Here is an 18,736-nt window from a genome sequence, read left to right as displayed (position 1 = left end):
AACCCCACATACAATGGTTTCAAGGCCAAAACTTACAGTCACAACCTCTTCTCTGCTAGCCATTCCAGATTCCCTCCATCTTTGCTAGCATTTCTGCTGGCCCAGGAGGCTGTTTTCGTGAAGTAGTCATCAGGCCCTTCTCATATCCATCTACCATCAAAACTGGATAAGAAAGTACTAAGAGACACCTAATAAATCACCCATGTGCCAAACCCCCCTGCTCCACTGTGGAGCAGTAGCCCTACCTCCTCCAGATAATTAGGTACATTATCTTTGTCAAAATGGTGACTCGTCCTTGGAAATGAAATGTCAAGTCCTAGCTGTAGCTGTGCCATAAACTGTACAGGATTCTTGTACCTTCTATCGGAAATGATCCCCTTCTGAGAACCAGAACCTTTTAATCCGTGCTGCTCAGAGCTATAGGAAAGGGAAGCATAAACTCCCCAATGGATCACTGAGAGTGATGCTAAGTGGAACCACTCCTATTTCCTACTGGGAACACTGGAGGATGGGATCTCACCTCTGCACACTATCCTGTCTAACCTCCAGGTATCATCATCAGTTGTGCCATCAGAAGACTGTTCTGCTGCTCTATTGTTAAAAGCTTGTAAGTGAAGTGATGCATGATAGGAAAATGGATCCCATGGATCCTCCTCTGCTCTATATACAGTAGGTCCCTTACTCTGAAATGCTATTATATAGACCTTGTGCTGGTAGATCAAGTATTCTGTAAGCCCTCAATTAGTGGCACTGGCTGAGCTCCTGCAAGCTGGAAAGACAAATTTATACTCAGAATATGTGTCATATTCAGTCAAAATGAACCACGGTCCTTTACAGAACATAGGACAGTATGGCTACTGTCAGGCTGGACATTCAGCAATTCAGCTACTATATCAGTATTGATAAACCTGCACAGCCAACACCAGTAATTTTTCCACAATACCTGTAGGCCAAAATAAATACCTAACAATAGTGTTAAGTAGTTAGATCCAAATAATAAGAATTAACATTCTAACAACTTAGCCATTTGAAAAAAGAACACACATAAATTGAAAGAAAAATAGTTTTATTTCATTCTTAGATAAGTACAATTACTTTAAAATATTAGGACATGTGCAGCTTCTGGGCACTGCACAACTTCTCCAACTTGGTATCAGATTAAACATGCCACACCCCTTCCCTGTTCCACACTGATTTTTGTGCAGTGCTTGATTTGTATTATAGCAACTACCAGAAATTTTTTGAAAAGATATGACATCCTCAAAAAGAATGTAGCATGACCTAAAGTCAAAAATGTGAACTACTTCAAGCTAGTTATTTACAACAGATATTGCTGTGTTTCCTTTGAAATTCTGAAATATCCCATGTCATTCGTGTGTGTCTGCCATGGTGTTCTGGGGTGTCTCAGTGCACGGTTTGAGGTTCTGTGTGTGTGTACACACACATGCACATCCACGGTAGTCCCTTTCCTCTTAGCAGGCTAGCACTGCCTAATAGGTTCTGTTGTAACTTACCTCTAATTATTGGTTTGATGATACCAGTAGGGACGAGAAGAGTAGATGGATGTAGTAGGAGCAGTACAGTCTTCAAGCAACTACCCTCTAATCAGAAGAAGGCTGCTTCTGCAAGCCCAGAGAGCTTGGGAGAATTTGGGGCTTCAAAGATTTTATGTGCATCTATTCTGATGTCCCATTCTAAGGGTCAGGGCCCCCATTCATTTCTTACCACAGCAGCATAGACTTGCTAAGACTTCAACCCACCCAGGAGCTCTGCTGCACTTAAAATTAAGTCTAGGGCCTAATCCTTAGCTTTTTCTTTTTTCCTACTGCAGAAAATGAGTTTCTTTACATAATGCTAAAGAAATAACCTAACTTTCTCATTTTGCCCCCAATAACCTTCAGCCTTTCATTGTCTGCCTCCAATCTATCAATGTTACTCACCAACAGACATCTATCATACCGTCCTTATAATTAATAATTTTCTAAAGCCTCTCAAAAAGCTAAGATATTGTACCCACTGGCACATTTCCTTCTATAGGAATCCCTTTCCAGTTCACCACCTGTGAAAGTTTTAACAGATGCACAGCTACAGGGCATGCCACGGGTTATCAGTACAGTGCTCCATCCATATAACCAATAGAGGGTTCACACTGCCAGCCAGCCAGCAGATAATCTAGCCCCCAAATTCCACGTCAAAGTCTACTCCTCAGACCACTCCTGGTACCACAGTTGTCTTCAGTTAGGTTCCCCAGGATAGAGACTCTGAAATGGAGATTTGCACACCCTAAGTTTATTGAAGAATGCCCTCCCAATCAACAACTGTGGGACAGTGAAGGAAGTAAGACTAAATAGAGAAAGGAGCTGAATTGCAATGCAATCACAGGATGGCCTCAGCCAATCCCATGGGGAACTCTGGAGTTGGAATCTTCAAAATTATCCTGTCTTAGAGTAAAAGGGCCAGGTATTTATATCCTCACATAGAACAGGTTTTCGATACTAGCTGATCCTGAAAAAGAAGCACGACTATGAGGGAAACAGCTCTGTTAGCTAAGGGAAGTGCCTGGAGATCGACATGGAGGTAAATCAGCTTTAGCTGCCAATATGTACAAGAGCTAGGGTCACCTGTACCTGAACAGAGATATCTGGGTGGTGAACCACGGCACCTACAACCTCATGACTAGACTATTATATGGACTATTATACCAATTTGGCTAACGAGGGGAGAGAATTAAGCATTTACCCTACTTTCTTAAGAGAATCTACAGTTCATCGCCAGCTGATGAGGGAAAACATTTCTTTGCAGAACAGAACCAGTCAATAAACACAGAAGAAATAATAGAATTATAAAAACCATCATTTTGAAACCCCTAATAAAATTATTGACTCAGACAAGGATTTTCAAAGGATGCTAAACCCATTAGGTGAAAGATATACACGGAGTGCAAAAGTTATTACCCATGATTACTTGCTTACTGTAAATAGAAAAGGCACACATTTAAGGACAAGAGATCTAATGGGTACCATCTTACCCAAGTAATCAGACTGAGCAGTATTAAACAGTGAGACAATCTGAAAACCTCTGATGGCCTCAGCCAACACCTGGATGGGATGCAATATGCAGTACCCATGACTACATACAAAATAAGATTGCTAAAAAATGTTTAACTAAAACCTAATGAAGCTTTAAAGCCTAACTTCCATTTATAGAAAATACAGGGAGGGAAGAACAGAAATTAATAATATATGGGGTCCTACACTTAAGTAGCCAGATTTATAAGACATTCTAGAAAAGGTAAAATATTGGTGACAGAAACTGCTCTGTGGGAGACAGTGGTTAGAGGTAAGAGGAAGGAATTAATAAACTTTTTGGAGTGATGTATACTTAATCTGTAGTTGAGTGTGGTGATGGTTCTTAAGACCCTACAAATAGGAACTTTTAAAAGGGCAAGTTATATATTCAAAGAACTAATACCTATCCTACTCAAACCCTATTTCAAAAAATTTTAAAAACAGGGAGACGCCCAAACTCTTTTTACTGGACCAGTATTATCTTAATTCCAAAACAGGCAGAGACGTAACAAAGAAAGTAAAAGCTAATGTCTCTGATGACACAGTTGCTAAAATCCTCAACAAAATATTAACAATCCAGATCCAGCAATACATTAAACAGACCATACACCATAATCAAATGGGATTTATCCCAGGGATGCAAGGATGGTATAACATTTGCAAATCAATAAATGTAAGGCACCACATAAACAAAGTGAAAGACAAAAATCACATGATCATATCAATAGATGCTTAAAAAGCATTTGATGGAATCCAGCACCCATTTATGATAAAAACACTCAGCAAAGTGATAACAGAGGGAGCATACCTCAACATCATAAAGGCCATATATGAGAAACCTATTGCCAACATCATACTCAATGGCCAAAAACTAAAAGCATTTCCCTTAAGATCGGGAAAAAGACAAGGGTGCCCACTTTCACAACTCGTATTCAACACAGTAATGGAAGTTCTAGCCATAGTAATTAGGCAAGAAAAAGAAATAAAAAGCATCCAAATTGGAAAGGAGTAAGTAAAACTGTCATTATTCACAGATGACATGATAGTGTAGATAAAAAACCCTATAGTCTCTACCAAAAAAGTAATCGACCTAATAAGTGAATTCAGCAAAGTAGTAGAATACAAAGTCAATATTCAGAAATCAACGGCATTATTGTATACCAATAATGAATTATCAGAAATAGAAACTAAGAAAAAAATCCCATTTACTATATAGCAACAAGAAAAATAAAGTATCTAGGAATAAATTTAACCAAGAAAGTAAAAGACCTATACTCAGAAAACTACACAATACTGAAGAAAGAAATTGAGGAAGATACAAATAAATGGAAGCATATACCATGTTCATGGGTTGGAAGAATTTACATCATTGAAATATCCATACTAACCATAGTAATCTATAGATTCAATGCAATTCCTATTACAATACCAATGGCATTATTTCACAGAACTAGAACAAATATTCCAAAAATTTATATGGGACCAAAAAAGACCCTGAACAGCCTCAGCAATCCTGAGAAAGAAGAACAAAGTTGAGGCATCACAACATCTAATATCAAACTATATTACACGGCTGCTGTAATCAAGACAGTCTGGCACTGGCATAAGAACAGACACACAGATGAATGGAACAGAACAGAGAGCCAAGAAATAAATCCAAGTCTCCATGGTCACTTAATATTTGACAAAGGGGGCACGAGCCTACAATGGAGTAAAAACAGTCTCTTCAATAAATGGTGTTGGGAGAATAGGACTGATACATGAAAAAAATGAAACTAGACCACCAACTTACACACACAAAAATACATAAGAATAAACTCAAAATGGATGAATATGAGTTATATGGATTATGATAATATGCAAATGGATTAAATATGAGTCAGGGCACCACAAAAGTCCTAGGGGAAAACATAGGCAGTGAAATTTCAGACAGCTCACAGAGCAATATTTTTGCCAATATACCTCCTAGGGCAAGGGAAATAAATGAAAAAATAAATAATTGTCACTATACCAAATTAAAGTTTCTGCACAGCTAAAGAAACCATCATCAAAATGAAAAGGGAACCAATGGCAGAACATATTTACCAATGATAACATCACACAAGGGTGATGCATAAAGAACTTATAAGATACATAAAGAACTTATAAGGCGCAACACCAAGATACATAAAGAACTTATAAGGCGCAACACCAAGAAGACAAACAACCCAAATAAAAAACAGGTAAAGAACCTAAGTAGTCACTTCTCCAAAGAAGACATACAGATGGCACACAGAAATATGAAAAATGCTCAGTATCTCTAGCCATCTGAGAGATGAAAATTAAAACCACCGTGAGGTATCACCTCACAGGGGTCAGAATGGCCATTATTAACAAATCAAGAAACAAGTGCTAGTGAGGATGTGAAGAAAAGGGAACCCTAGTACACTGTTGGTGGGAATACAGACTGGTGCATACTGTGGAAAATAGTATGAAATTTCCTCAGAAAATTAAAAATGAAACTGCCATAATTATGGCCCAGCAATTCCACTGCTGGGACTATATCCTAAGAATCCTGAAACACCCACTCAAAGAACTTATGTACCCCAATGTTCATAGCAGCGCTATGTACAATAGCCAAGTGTTGGAAACAGCCCAAGTGCCCATCAGTAGATGACTGGATTAAAAAACTATAGTACATTTACACAATGGAAAACTACACAGCAGAAAGAATGAAGTCCTACTTTTTGCAACAGCATGGATAGTACTGGAGACTACTATGTAATATAAGCCAGTCAGTGAAAGACAAATACCATATGACCTCACTTATAACTGGAATTTAATGAATAAAATAAAAAACAAGAAAAATAGAACCAGAGACACGAAAACATAGATTAGCTGTGGGATGGGAGGAGGGAGGGGGTGAGTGGGGGAAGCCGAAAGGATTAGTCAAAGAATATGTACGAATGACTCATGGGCACAGACAAGGAAGAGCAGACTGACTTTGGGCAAGAGGGTGGGGGGGGGGAAGGTAAAAAAAACTGGGAAAACTGCAATAAAATAAGCAAAAATAAATAAAGAAAGCAAGAAAGAAAGAAAGGTGAATTTTGCCTTATATAAATTAAACTTGATTAACTGTGCCCCTCCTCCAAAAACCTGAATGCTTATTGTTTTTGAATAAAATAGTGAAACTATTTTGATTTTTAAACAAATATCTTAAAGCACAAAAGTATTTTTAAATTAACATTTTTATGTACTTTTAAGCCTAAAGGGAAGATTTTCTGTTATCTTAAGCTAAGAGAGTAATTCATTTTCTATTTCAATTTACCAATATGACAACAGAATAGTTTTTGTATTAACACGTGTTGATATAAGATCCCATAGATATAACAGCCAATTGAAACAAATTAGTACCTATCCACAAATATATATATACACATACATACATACACACACATACACTGATTCAATCCCATATCACTTCCTAAAACACTCACTCCTATAATAATCTCTTCATTGCTCAAAAACATTCGTGTCTACTGAATAAAACCTAATTCTTACTTTGCTATTCAAGTTTCCCTGCCTTTTGGTCACGGCCTCCTGTTGCAGAATGCTTTCCTCTCCCTTTAGCACCTACATTCTAGCTCTACTGGAATTCTTACCATTACCTACACACAAACTGTGCTTCCTTCTTGCTCATGCTTTTGAGCCAGCCTTTCCCTTTGTCATAATACATTATGCTTTCTTAGTGATTTCATTTAACACTTTTATCAGTACCTACCTTTGTATCTTTACCTCCATCCAGACAATAAACCGAAGTATAGAAACTATCTTATACATCTTTGTAGGGCCAATGGTTAGCACCAAGTAGTAATCCCTAAACCTTTGTTCAATTATTTGACTACTTAACCTTTTACAACCAAAATCTCATGCATCTGAAAGATGGACTCAAACACCATTTTTAATAACAAAGAGATGCAGCAGTTAAAGGAACTGAATTTAGCTTTAAAAAAAAAACCCACAACCCCCCACTTTAAAGCATAATCTCCTCTATTGTTTCCACTAACAACGTTCTACTGCTTCAACCCTAATTCCTCTTTATCTCCGTCTATCAATTCCCTCCTGGCATCACTTTCCTTTTTTAACATATGGTCAATCAGTATCACCAAAAACCTCCACTTTCTTTTCTTTCTTTGACTTTCCATCACACTTTAACTTTTCGGGGGTGGGGCAGGTGAGGAGGGTGCAGTGAAGAAAACTGTATTCAATGCAAAATAGCTCAACTGTGATAGAGCATAGCTGTAAAAAAGCCCTGGGGCCAAGCGCCTCTCAGACAGCTCTGCTCTGCTCCTGCTGATACGCTGTGCACTGCACTGGTCTGCCCCACTCCATGAGAAGGTCTGCTTCACTCTGTTCCGGGGGACATCCTCAGTTTTTCAGCTCAAACAGGGAGACACAGACTCTACTCCTCTGCAGAAAGGAAAATTGGGCTTGGGAGGAGCTGGCTTATATGGACAGAGTCTCCACCCCTGGCCCCTGATTGGTCCATGCTCATGCAAATGAGGACTCCAAATTCCCACCGTTTGGTCCAAAAGGCACTATCCTGATTAGTCAGAATAGAACTGTTCTGATTGGTCAAAGCTAGGCAACTCTGATTGGATAGGGAAAGGCTCAATCCTGTTGGCTAGAATAGGTTTCCAAGAAACTTTAGTAAGGGCTGGCTCAGATGGCAGGAACACAGTACAGGCAGGCAGTTTAGCACAGAAGCAGGCAGATCAGCCCAAGCTTCTCCATGAAGGAGTGCAGTCTGCATGAGAAGTCCCTGTGCAGAGATGACCACTAGGCTTTGTTGTTTTGTTTTGTTTTGTTTTAATTTGAGCCCACACTTCATCTTTGAATCAACTCAACTATTAGTTTTTCCATTTCTCTCGAGTGGAAAAACTTATAATATCACACTGACTGGAATTTTAAATATGTGGTTTTAATAATCGTCATCATAATAATATCAGCAGCAGCAGCTAATTTACTGAGCACTTACCATGTATAGGCACAAGGTCCTTTTAATACTGATAAGGTTACAAGTAAAGAGACAGACAAAGGAATGCTTTGCCCAATTTAAGACAGAAAAAGGTAGAACTAGAATTTAAACTAAGGCAGTCTGCCTCCAGAGCAGATTTCACCACTGTGCTATGGTTTTTCCCAAGTGAAACATTTTACTGCCATTCACACACAGAACTAATGAAACATGCCTTTATCCATTTCCTGTCCAATCCCTTTCCCCAACTGAATGTTCTAATTTTGATTGGTTCATTCATACAAAATATATTTATTCAGTCGCTGAAATAAATGAAATAGTTATCTCCACATTGAACACAGTCACTGAGACCAAAAACAAAAGATCAAGATGTGATCCTTACCTTCTCTTTAAGTCTCCACACTCCATATGCCCTCTCCCTGAGCAGAAATCAATAATATCGAATAGCACTTAATGTGCCAAGCACTTTACATATATGGATTCATTTAATCTACAAAACCAAACATCATTACTATCATCTCCATTCTACATACAAGAAAACAAAGGTAAACAAATGGGACAACAAACTAAAAAGCTTTTGCATAGCAAAGAAATCCATCAACGAAACAAAAAGACAACCTGCAGAATGGGAGAAAATATTTGCAAATCATATATCTGATAAGGGGATATCCAAAATATATATACTTATACACACACAATTCAATAACAACAGAAACCACCCAATTAAAGAATTCTAAAGAAGACATGCATATGGCCAACAAGGCACACGAAGTTGTTTCGACATCACTAATCATCAGGAAAATGCAAATCAAAATCACAATGAGATTTCTATCACTTCACATCTGTTAGAATGGCTGTTATCAAAATAGACAAGTGATAACTTGCCTCTTGGGTGAGGATGTGGAGATAAAGGAACCCTTACGCACTATTGATGGGACTATAAATTGGTACAGCCACTATGGAAAACAGTATAGAGGTTCCTCAAAAAATTAAAAATAGAACTACCACATGATCCAGCAATTCTACTTCTGGGTATTTATCCAGAAGGAAACTGAAACACTAACTCAAAAAGACATCTACACCAGGGTGTCAAACTCATTTTCACTGGGGCCACATCAGCCTCATGCTTGCTTTCAAAGGGCTGAATGTAATTTTACGACTGTATAAACGTAACTACTCCTTAAATAGGGGCAAGGGGCAAGGAGCTCGGTGCTGCCACTGGGTAGAAATAAGGTGCCAGGCTGGATAAAACAAGGTGGAGAGCTGGATTCACTCCGCAGGCCTTGTGTTTGTCACCTGTGCTCTCCACTAACTCAAAAAGACACCTGCACCACCCCTCATGTTCTTTGCAGCATAACTAGAATAGCCAAGACATGGAAGCAACCCTAAGTGCCCATCAATGGATGAATGGATAAAGAAAAGACGGTGTTTATATACAATGAAGTATTATTCAGCCATAAAAGAGAAGAAAATCTTGTCTTCTGCAACACCATAAATAGATCTTAAGGTCATGTTACATGAAATAAGTCAGACAGAGAACGACAAATACTGTATGATCTCACTTATATATGAAATCTAAAAAAAACAAACACCAAACTCATAGACAACAGAGAACAGATAACGGAGAACAGTTGCCAGAGGAGGGTGGGGCGTGGGCCAGGGCGGGGAGGTTGGGCAAAATGGGTGAAGATGGTCAAAAGGTACAAACTTCCAGTCATAAAATAAGTCAGTCATGGAGATGCAATGTACAGCATGGTGACTATAGTTAATAATACAGCACTGTATACAGGGTGAGCCAAAAGAAGGTTTATAGAAAGTTTATTCTTGTGTTATTATGAATTATTATATTATTTTCCATGTGAATAACTGTAAACCTTCTTTTGCCCCACCCTGTATTTGAAAGTGCTGAGAATAGATCATAAAAAGTTTTCATCACAAGAAAAAAATTGTAACTATATGTAGTAGGTATGCATGTTAATTAGACTTATTGTGGTGATTTATTTCACAATATATATACAAAAATGTAATTATTATGTTATACACCTGGAACTAATATAATGTTATATGCCAATTACATCTCAATTTTTTTAAATTAAAAAAAAACAAAACCGGGGCATGGAAGTCATATAACATAACCAAAGTCACACAGCTGAAACGTGGTAGAGCCCAGATTTAAAACTGGTGGAACTTCAGAATCCAAGCTGTTACCCACTTCACCAGAATGCCATCAAAGTCATTAACTCCAGTAGGAGTGCATCCCTCAACTTCTCTACTGTACACTTAAACCGCCATCCACAGTAATTACTTCACTCAACACTGACTGATAACTAACTTGCCTTGTTTTGTTCCTTAAACACAAGCCTATTCTCACCTCAGAGCCTTTATTACAACTTCCTAAAACACTCTTCTTCTAGATCTGCCTTTCCAACACTACAGTTCAACTTAAATATCAATTCCCAAAGAGATCTGTCTGGACCACCACTTAAAATAGCCTCCCTGCACTACAAATTGTCCATCACATAAAATTGATTTTATTTTCTTCACAATTACTTATCACTACATGTTATTACTAGTTATTTATTTCTTCCCACTAGAATGGAAGGTCCAAGAGAGTAGAGACCTTGTCTATCTTGCTCATTGCTTTATCTTCTGCACCTAAAGCAATGCCTGGCTCATAGTAGGCACTTGATATTTATAGAATGGATGCCAAATATTGTGCTAGATATTTGGATTACCAGAATAAACAGGATATAATTCTTATCCTCAATATACTCCTAGCTTTTCTATTTACAAATACTTACTTCCTCCCCTTGTCTATTAAAGAAAAACTAGTTCCTAACTTTTTCAATGGCTAACCTCTCCACCTGTCATCTTAAAACAGTCCCTGAGATGCCCCTCTCACTTCTATAATTTCTCCTTGTCCACTCACTGGTAACCCGGTAATCTCCCCATTACCTCAACATATCCCACTGAATCCTCACCACATCTCTCTACTATGACCACTTCTGCAAAAGTCATCAGTAACCTGGAAAGTGTTCTCGCTTTCTTCACCATTTAACACTGCCGTGCCCTTTCAATCCACTTTCTTAGGACAAATATCTCTTTCTTAGATGCTAATATTTCATGGTTCTCTTCTTAATATTTTTATCTCTTTAAAGCTACCTATATTGTCTCCTTTCTCTCACACTTTAAACTTATGCTCACTAGAGCTTCATCTTCTATTCCTGCTCCATTCCATCTCTGAAACGTCTCATCTGCTCTTCTAACTCAGCTAGTACTCCTACACAAATAATATTCACTCAGTGCCTAAATCCCAACTCCACTTTCCCCATGACATTTAATAAGAAAAAGTGATTGAATTGTTAAGCAAAGTCTCGATAAAGAATAGTTGCAGGCTAAGACTTAGAAAAAATTATGTGAATGATAATAAATAACGATGTTCCGAACAAGCAGTAGAAGGTAATATTATACAACTTGAGGCTGGTTTCCATGAGTGCTTCTTGAAATATTTGAACTAATTCTTTATTAATTTTAATTGACAGATTGTACAAAATTGGGCCAAAGAGTAAAAATCATTCACAAATTTTATACATGTGGTTAATCTATATGAATTTTGTTCTAGCTATATAGAAATTGTATTATTACACAAGTATAGTAGTAAAAAGTTAAAGTACAATTTATACCAGTCACAAATTATTATTCGGTTGGCCAAAAAGTTAATTTAGTTTTTTCCATACAATGGCTCCAGTAGTCTTTAACTGCATTCTTTATGTCTTCATGTCTCAAATTTCATTCAAAAAATTTTGTTAGACTGTATTGTGACAGCTGTCATATTAGCACCCATTTTTAAAAAGCTTATCAAAATGGGTGAATTTTTGTGCAGCCATTTTAATATTGAAGATGGAAGAACATACCCAACATTTCCAGAGTATTATGCTTATTTCAAGAAAGGTAAAAATGCAACTGAAATGCAAAAATAGATTTGTGAAGTGTATGAAGAAGGTGCTGTGACTGATCAAACGTGTCAAAGGTGGTTTGTGAAGTTTCTTGGTACTCATGACATTTTGGCCAAATAATTATTATGCTGTGGGGCTGGCTTATACATTGGACGATGTTTAGCAGCACTCCACACTCCGAGCCTCTACCCACTAGAAGCCAATAGCAGGAGGTAGCAGACATACTCAAAATATCTAAATCAATAAAGTTATTGGTGAAAATGAAAAAATTTATTTTATTTTACAAAAAAACTAAACAAACTTTTTGGCCAACCCAATGTATGTCAGGAAATAACATACAAAGTAAATTCAAATTCTTTGACAGGGCTTTGTAAAACTGTACCTGTAGTGCCACAATTTAAAGACTCACGGCTCAAAATTATATACTAATTATCAGAGCACACTGTTTAATGAGCTTGTGTGCTAGTTTCAAAAACATTGGCAAGAAACAGACTTGTGCCACTGTGGCCTTCAGCTTAGATAGCAAAAGATAGTTACACACACTTATATCCTTATGATAAAATTACTCATGTGCCCAATACTACACTCAATTACAGATATGAGAAGTGTGAACAACGCTCCACCTTTAAAACTCTCTGCAACAGACAAAAGCCACAGTAAATACTGGTGAAACTCCAAATACCTGACTTACAGCCTACCGTTCTTTCATAGTGGGAGAAAATGACATCTGTTATTGCCTAACAAACTGCACAGTCAATAAATACACTAAACTATGTAACATTTAACAAAATCCTACAATACTTCCCCATTTCCCCATGTATTTCAAGAAGCTTGAGAAAAACGATGCCAACTCCCAAATACTACTGTCAAAACCAAGCTGGTGAAACAAGTTGGTCACCATCCTCCAAGGTATGTGGCATGTAAGAGCATGGAAAAAAAATAGAAAAGCAAAAAAGACACACATATTTTAAGAAAAAGAAAATGAAAGTGGTTTAATAGCTCCTACATCAAGGAAGCTGAAGGTGAGTGAGCCTAGGAAGAGATCTAGGAGCTACTCAAATTTTCTGGTTGGTGGCAGCTGAACACTACCAGCTGTCTTATTTTGATGTTCTTCAGCATTCCCTTTTCCCCCTAAAAACCCCCTCTACTCTAAAGCCTATAAGCAGCAGTGGAAATAGAACACAAGATAAAGGGAAATGGCTGATGGGGACATCAAAACACAAGAGCAGCTCCAACCACATTTCTAGAAGACCCGTTATCAAAGCACAGCTCTAAAGATCTCAATCAGATACCTTTCCCTTTCACGTAAGTCTCCATCTGCAACCCTTTTGCTTAATTCTCTTAAATGGAAACCCCTGCTTTACTCAACCTCCTGATTATCTATCTGTAAGTCCGTCATATATAAATACATGAATATATATGTGTATAAATACATATACATACATGAATATATATGAATAGGCACACATATAAAACATTGTCCTTAACCTACACCATTCCACCACTAAGTGAAAGGCAGATTTTTTCAGGGGATTTGAAAAAGGGAGGATAGAGTGTCATGGGGGATGGGGGTGAGAAATATTTGCAAATACTATTGCGACAGACCCTGGAAACGCCACTGCCCCCACCACTCTTGCAAATTCTCTTCATGCAGTACACTCTTACCCTTTACCCATCCCTCCTCCTTCATCAACAATACACACACGTGTCATAAGCGACCCGCACGATCACCTTTTCTGAAACATCACATGCTACCCTCCCACCCTCTCTAACCACCCACAAAGACACACACTAAGGGCAGAAACTGCTGCCACCGCACCCTCCTATCTCAATTGCTTCTACTATACAGCATCAAGCGCTTGCAGAAATGTAGCTCAGTAAGTAAGTACGTAGACACACATAAGCACACGGGCGCGCGTGCCGCATGGGGCGCAAGGACAGGCACCCGGAGACGCACCTGGAGGCCGAGTGTCCAGCGCTGCTGCCCCCCGGGTCCCTGTCACTGAGCGCAGCTGTGTAAATCCTCCGGTAGCGGTCGGCCAGGGCCCGGCCTGACAGCAGCAGCTGGTAGTGACCCCGGGAGTCCGCGGCGGGCAACCCCAGCCCCAGCCCCGCAGCAGCCACGGACCCCTCGGGAACCGGCATGAACAGCGCCCCCGGCGCTGGGAAGGAAGAGACAGTGGCGGCGGAGAAGAATCCGTCCCCGCCAGCCCCCGAGGAGGCGGCGGCGGGGGAGGCATTGGCTGCGCACATCATCATCCTCGCCGCTGCTGCCGGGTCCCCGCGGGCCAGGCAGGCAGGCGCGCGCACACACACAGCCCTTTTCCAACGACGACGGCTCCGGCGGTGGCCTCTCGCTCCAGCAACCAGGAAACTACAAAGACAGCAACGACCCCCTCCTCCTCCTCTTTTTCCTTCTCCCCACTGCACGGCCCTCGCCGCTACTGGGGCTGCTCATCTAACCCCGCCACCTCGGGAGTGTGAGGAGGAGGCGGTGCCGCCGCCGCTGCTGCCGCTCTCACCGCCCGGACTACCCGCAGTGGGAAGCTGCCGGCCGAACTGGGCATGCGCCACTCCTTGCACATGCTCAGTAACCCCAGTCTGCTTCCCTCCCCACCCCCTCTCCACCACCACTCCCTCAGCCTCAGGGCTTTGGGTGTGGGGCGGGGGAGCCGTCCGGAATCTGAAAGATGTCCACTTCTCCGGGTTTTACAAGCAGCTTGAAGAAGAGTAGGCAGGCTGTCAGCTTCAGGCATTGGGCTTCAGGTAATGGGTTCCCTTCAGGTGGGAGAACTGGGACCTGAAAGGGAGAGGGAATGTGCCCACGCCAGAGTATGAGGGTTCCGTGCTCCTTCTACCTTTCCCCAAAGTGTGTGCTGCCAACACGAAGGTTTTCCATGGTAGTGCTGGTTAATTAAGAATTCCAGGCAGAGGAGGCCAGGTGAACTTGAAATCCCTTTGATGATCTTATTTTGGACTTTTTTTGTGATTAGGAGTTGTCTATTTAAATTAGCTTTTTCTTACAAAAGACAGGTAGTAAGTTAGTGCATTCCTCTCTTTCTATGAAAGTAGAGTTCAGTTATGAGAGTGTTCACAAGCCAGAGTCATTCCTAAGTTTTTGTTCTCAACATTTAATTCAGATCCAAATCTTAAAGGCATTATACTTTTCTTAACTAGTCTTCTGTTGACTCCACACTCCCTCTAAAAGTGCACTCTTATCTACTGACTGTGGTTACTTAATTGCTTCTCTTTTTTTGCCCAGACTTACATTACTGAAGATAGTTCTTGAATATGACCTAAAACTATAATTGTGACTATGTCTGTATAACATTTGAAAATGTCATATCGATGACATTTATTGTTGTCTATAAAATGTAATATTTGCTGAGTCCCCTGTTCCAAGCTATTTGACTAAGCCCTTCTAAGTAAATGCTCTAGAAATATAGTTGCTAATGCACCCTGATTACTATTAGTTTTATCCTTTTTACTCTCAAGTTGAAGAGTATAAATTTATGCTACTGACAAAAATCACTATGTCCCGTCTTCCCAGTACTATATTCTTGATCTACTTACTAGCTTTTATGCCTGTGTCTCTAATCTGAATGTCCTCCTCTCAAAAGCAAAAAAAAAAAAAAAAACAACTGGGCAGGGGGAGAAGGAAGTGGTGAAGAAATGCATTTTATCTGGGGCTTTAAATGATAGATGTATTTCATTTTGATTTGGAAAAAAAAGAGCCCCATCATTTTTGTTTATTTGTTTCCCTTGCCTGGGGAGATATATCCAATAAAAAATTTCTATGAGCAATATCCAAGATTCTGCTGCCTATGTTTTCTTCTAGAATTAACTATTGGGTCTAACATTTAAGTCTTTGATCCATTTTGATTTTATTCTTGTGTATGGTATAAGAAGGTGGTCTAGTTTCACTTTTCTGCACATATGTGTCCAATTTTCCCAACACCATTTATTAAATAAACACTCTTTAGCCCATTGTACGTGCTTGCTTCCTTTGTTGAGTATTAATTGACTATAAAGTGCAAGTTTATTTCTGGGCTCTCTATTCTGTTCCATTGATTTATGTGTCTGTTCTTATGCCACTGCTATGTTGTTTTGACCATCAACAAAATAAAAAGGCAACCCATAGAATGGGAGAACATATTTGCGGATACATCTGATAAGGGATTAATATCCAAAATGTGTAAACTAGTTCCAAAGAAAACAAAACAAAACAAAAAAACAAAGGAAAAATGGGCAAAGGACCTGAATAGACACTCCTCCAAAGAGGACATACAGATGGCCAATAGACATGTGAAAAGATGCTCAATGTCACTAATCATCAGAGAAATGCAAATTAAAACCACAATGAGATACCATCTCACACCTGTCAGAATGGCTATCATCAATAAATCAACAAACAACAAGTGCTGGCCAGGATGTGGACAAAAGAGAACCCTTGGGCACTATTGGTGGGAATGCAGACTGGTGCAGACTGGTGCAGCCACTGTGGAAAGCAGTATAGAGATACCTCAAAAAATTAAAAATGGATCTGCCTTTTGACCCAGCAATCCCACTTCTGGGACTATATCCGAAGGAACACAAAACACTAAGTAGAAAGAACATAAGCACCCCTATGTTCATTGCAGCATTATTTACAATCCCCAAGCTATAGAAGTAGCCCAAGTGTCCATCAATAGATGAGTGGATAAAACAGTCAGGGGACATTTACACATGGAATTCTACTCAACCATAAAAAAGAAGGAAATTTTACCCTTTGCAACAGTATGGATGGACCTGGATAACATTATGCTAAGTGAAATAGCCAGTCAGAGAAAGACAAATATAATGATTTCACTCATGTGTGGACTCTAATGAACAAACTGAACTAACAAGCAAAACAGAGATAGATTCATACAGAGCAGATGACAGCTAGTGGAGGTGGGGTTAGTGGGTGGAGGGACTGAGCAAAAAGGAAAAAGGCTCATGGATAGGAGGTTATAAAGGGACTATGGCAATGGGAAAAAATACAATAAAGACTAAATTTTTAAAAAAGACAGAAGTAAGATAATGAAAACATAGAGACAAAGGGCAGGCATGGGGAATAATAGTATAATTGAACAGTGAGTAGCCCTGTGAAACAATTTTTGTCTTGTTTCTTTAACTATCCTATACATTCCTTCAGAGCTTTTTATTTACCTTTGTGTATTCCTCAGCTCCTAGTTTAGAACCTTGCACATACAAAGTGTCCAGTAAGTATTTGTTAGGCTAATACCTGTTCTGAAGAGTTACAGGCTTAGTGTTGAACAGGACGCCCGCTTTGCCAACCCTGGGATGAGAGCCAAGACACATGTATAGAGGCATCTGAAGTCTGGTGGAATTAAATACTTGAATGGGTAGGAGCTGCTGTAAGAGCTCGTTGTCGTTTCAAGACTCAAGGAAGTAGCCAAAGACTCTGACAGACTAGGATTTGGATCCTAACTCTGCTACTTGTATGTTTTGGGGCAAGTTTTGACCTCTGAATAATGGTCAAAATAATACTACATGAGATTATGGGAGGACTTAAGCATCTAGGATGTCCACCCTGGCACAGGCTTTTCACAAGTGGTAGCACAGAAAACAAAGCATTCTAGACACTTTTCAAAAAAAAATGAGTCTGGTGTCTGAGTCCCACATTACCTTGCCAGATCCTAGCACAGGAGGGAAAGGTATTTTGGTGGGATGGACGGGTGGATGAGGGCATAGAGAAACATTTCCAGTTTAGGCTTAGGTGGTGCCATGTGCAGTCATTGTCCATTTACAGTTTCTAGTGGGGACTGAACAGCCCCGCCCCCTGCCCCTTCTAGAGGCTGCACTAGTCTCCAGTTCTTCCCACTCCTTCCTTAATTTCCCTGCGGTCTTTACCAAACCCTCTAGTCCCAGACAAGCCCTTTCCTGAGCCTCTGGGTACACACAAAACCCGGTAACCGGATAATTTCCTAAGGAACCCGTTGTCATTGAGCGGCGCCAACCAGGCGTGCGCAGAATCGCACACATGCTCACTTAGGTATCTTACCGACAGTGGTGTTTCTGTTGCGGTTGGCAGCGTTTCCTTCCACCGCAGCAGCCGCTCTACTCTAAATTGATAGCCAGTGCAGCATTTTCTCTCCTCCTCCTCCTCTTCCTGCCTCCGCAATGTGCACTCCCCGTCGCTGCCAACCGCTACAGCTACTGCCTTGGCAGCTGGGCACCTTGGAAGGCTCCCTTGGGATGGCAGGGAATGGGGCGCTGGCTGGGAAGGAAAGGACGATTGGAGTCACCCTTAATTCCACTGGCAAGGGGGCATGAAGGCGAGGGTGGTCCCCAAGACAAGTCACGAGGGTCACCTGAACCATCCTTGCTGACAAGAGATGTGGATTTCTTGAAATGTGCAAAGCAAGCGTCCCCTCCCGCCAATTCCGTGCACTCTACTACTCAATACCTTACAATGCTGTTTTCTCTTTTTTGGGGGGGCGGGGGGCGGGGGGCGCGGCGGTCGGTTCTGGTTATTCAGGGAAATATGCAGAATGAAAGAATTTAAAGAGCTTTGCTTTTGTATTTCCAGTCCCACTTAGTACTGCTCCTGTACTTTCAGCGCTGCCATCTTAGCTTTATCTTTTGGCCAGGCTGGGCGTGTGTGTGAGCATTTGTGTGAGGGAGCCTAGAGGCGAGGAGGCGAGTGGAACGAG

At 40.2% G+C, this 18,736-nt stretch overlaps 1 protein-coding gene across 13 annotated transcripts in view; it reads right to left on the bottom strand.

Annotated features, from left to right (window-relative positions):
* The window catches only part of MYCBP2 (MYC binding protein 2), a 262,494-nt gene extending 247,915 nt beyond the window's left edge, over positions 1–14,579 (bottom strand). For 9 of the 13 annotated variants that reach the window (XM_036011261.1, XM_036011259.1, XM_036011262.1 and 6 more), the window contains exon 1: positions 13,996–14,574. In XM_036011261.1, coding sequence (XP_035867154.1) covers positions 13,996–14,297 — 302 coding nt within the window. In that variant the 5' untranslated portion in view covers positions 14,298–14,574. Of the gene's footprint in view, positions 1–13,995 lie in introns of all 13 variants that reach the window. The other 4 variants (XM_036011258.1, XM_036011257.1, XM_036011264.1 and 1 more) reach the window with 3 other exon arrangements.
* Between the last annotated feature and the right edge of the window lie 4,157 nt (positions 14,580–18,736).

The sequence above is a fragment of the Phyllostomus discolor genome, chromosome 11 (genome assembly GCF_004126475.2).
Source record: "Phyllostomus discolor isolate MPI-MPIP mPhyDis1 chromosome 11, mPhyDis1.pri.v3, whole genome shotgun sequence".
NCBI lineage: Eukaryota > Metazoa > Chordata > Mammalia > Chiroptera > Phyllostomidae > Phyllostomus > Phyllostomus discolor.
This window is presented reverse-complemented; position numbering and strand designations above follow the sequence as displayed.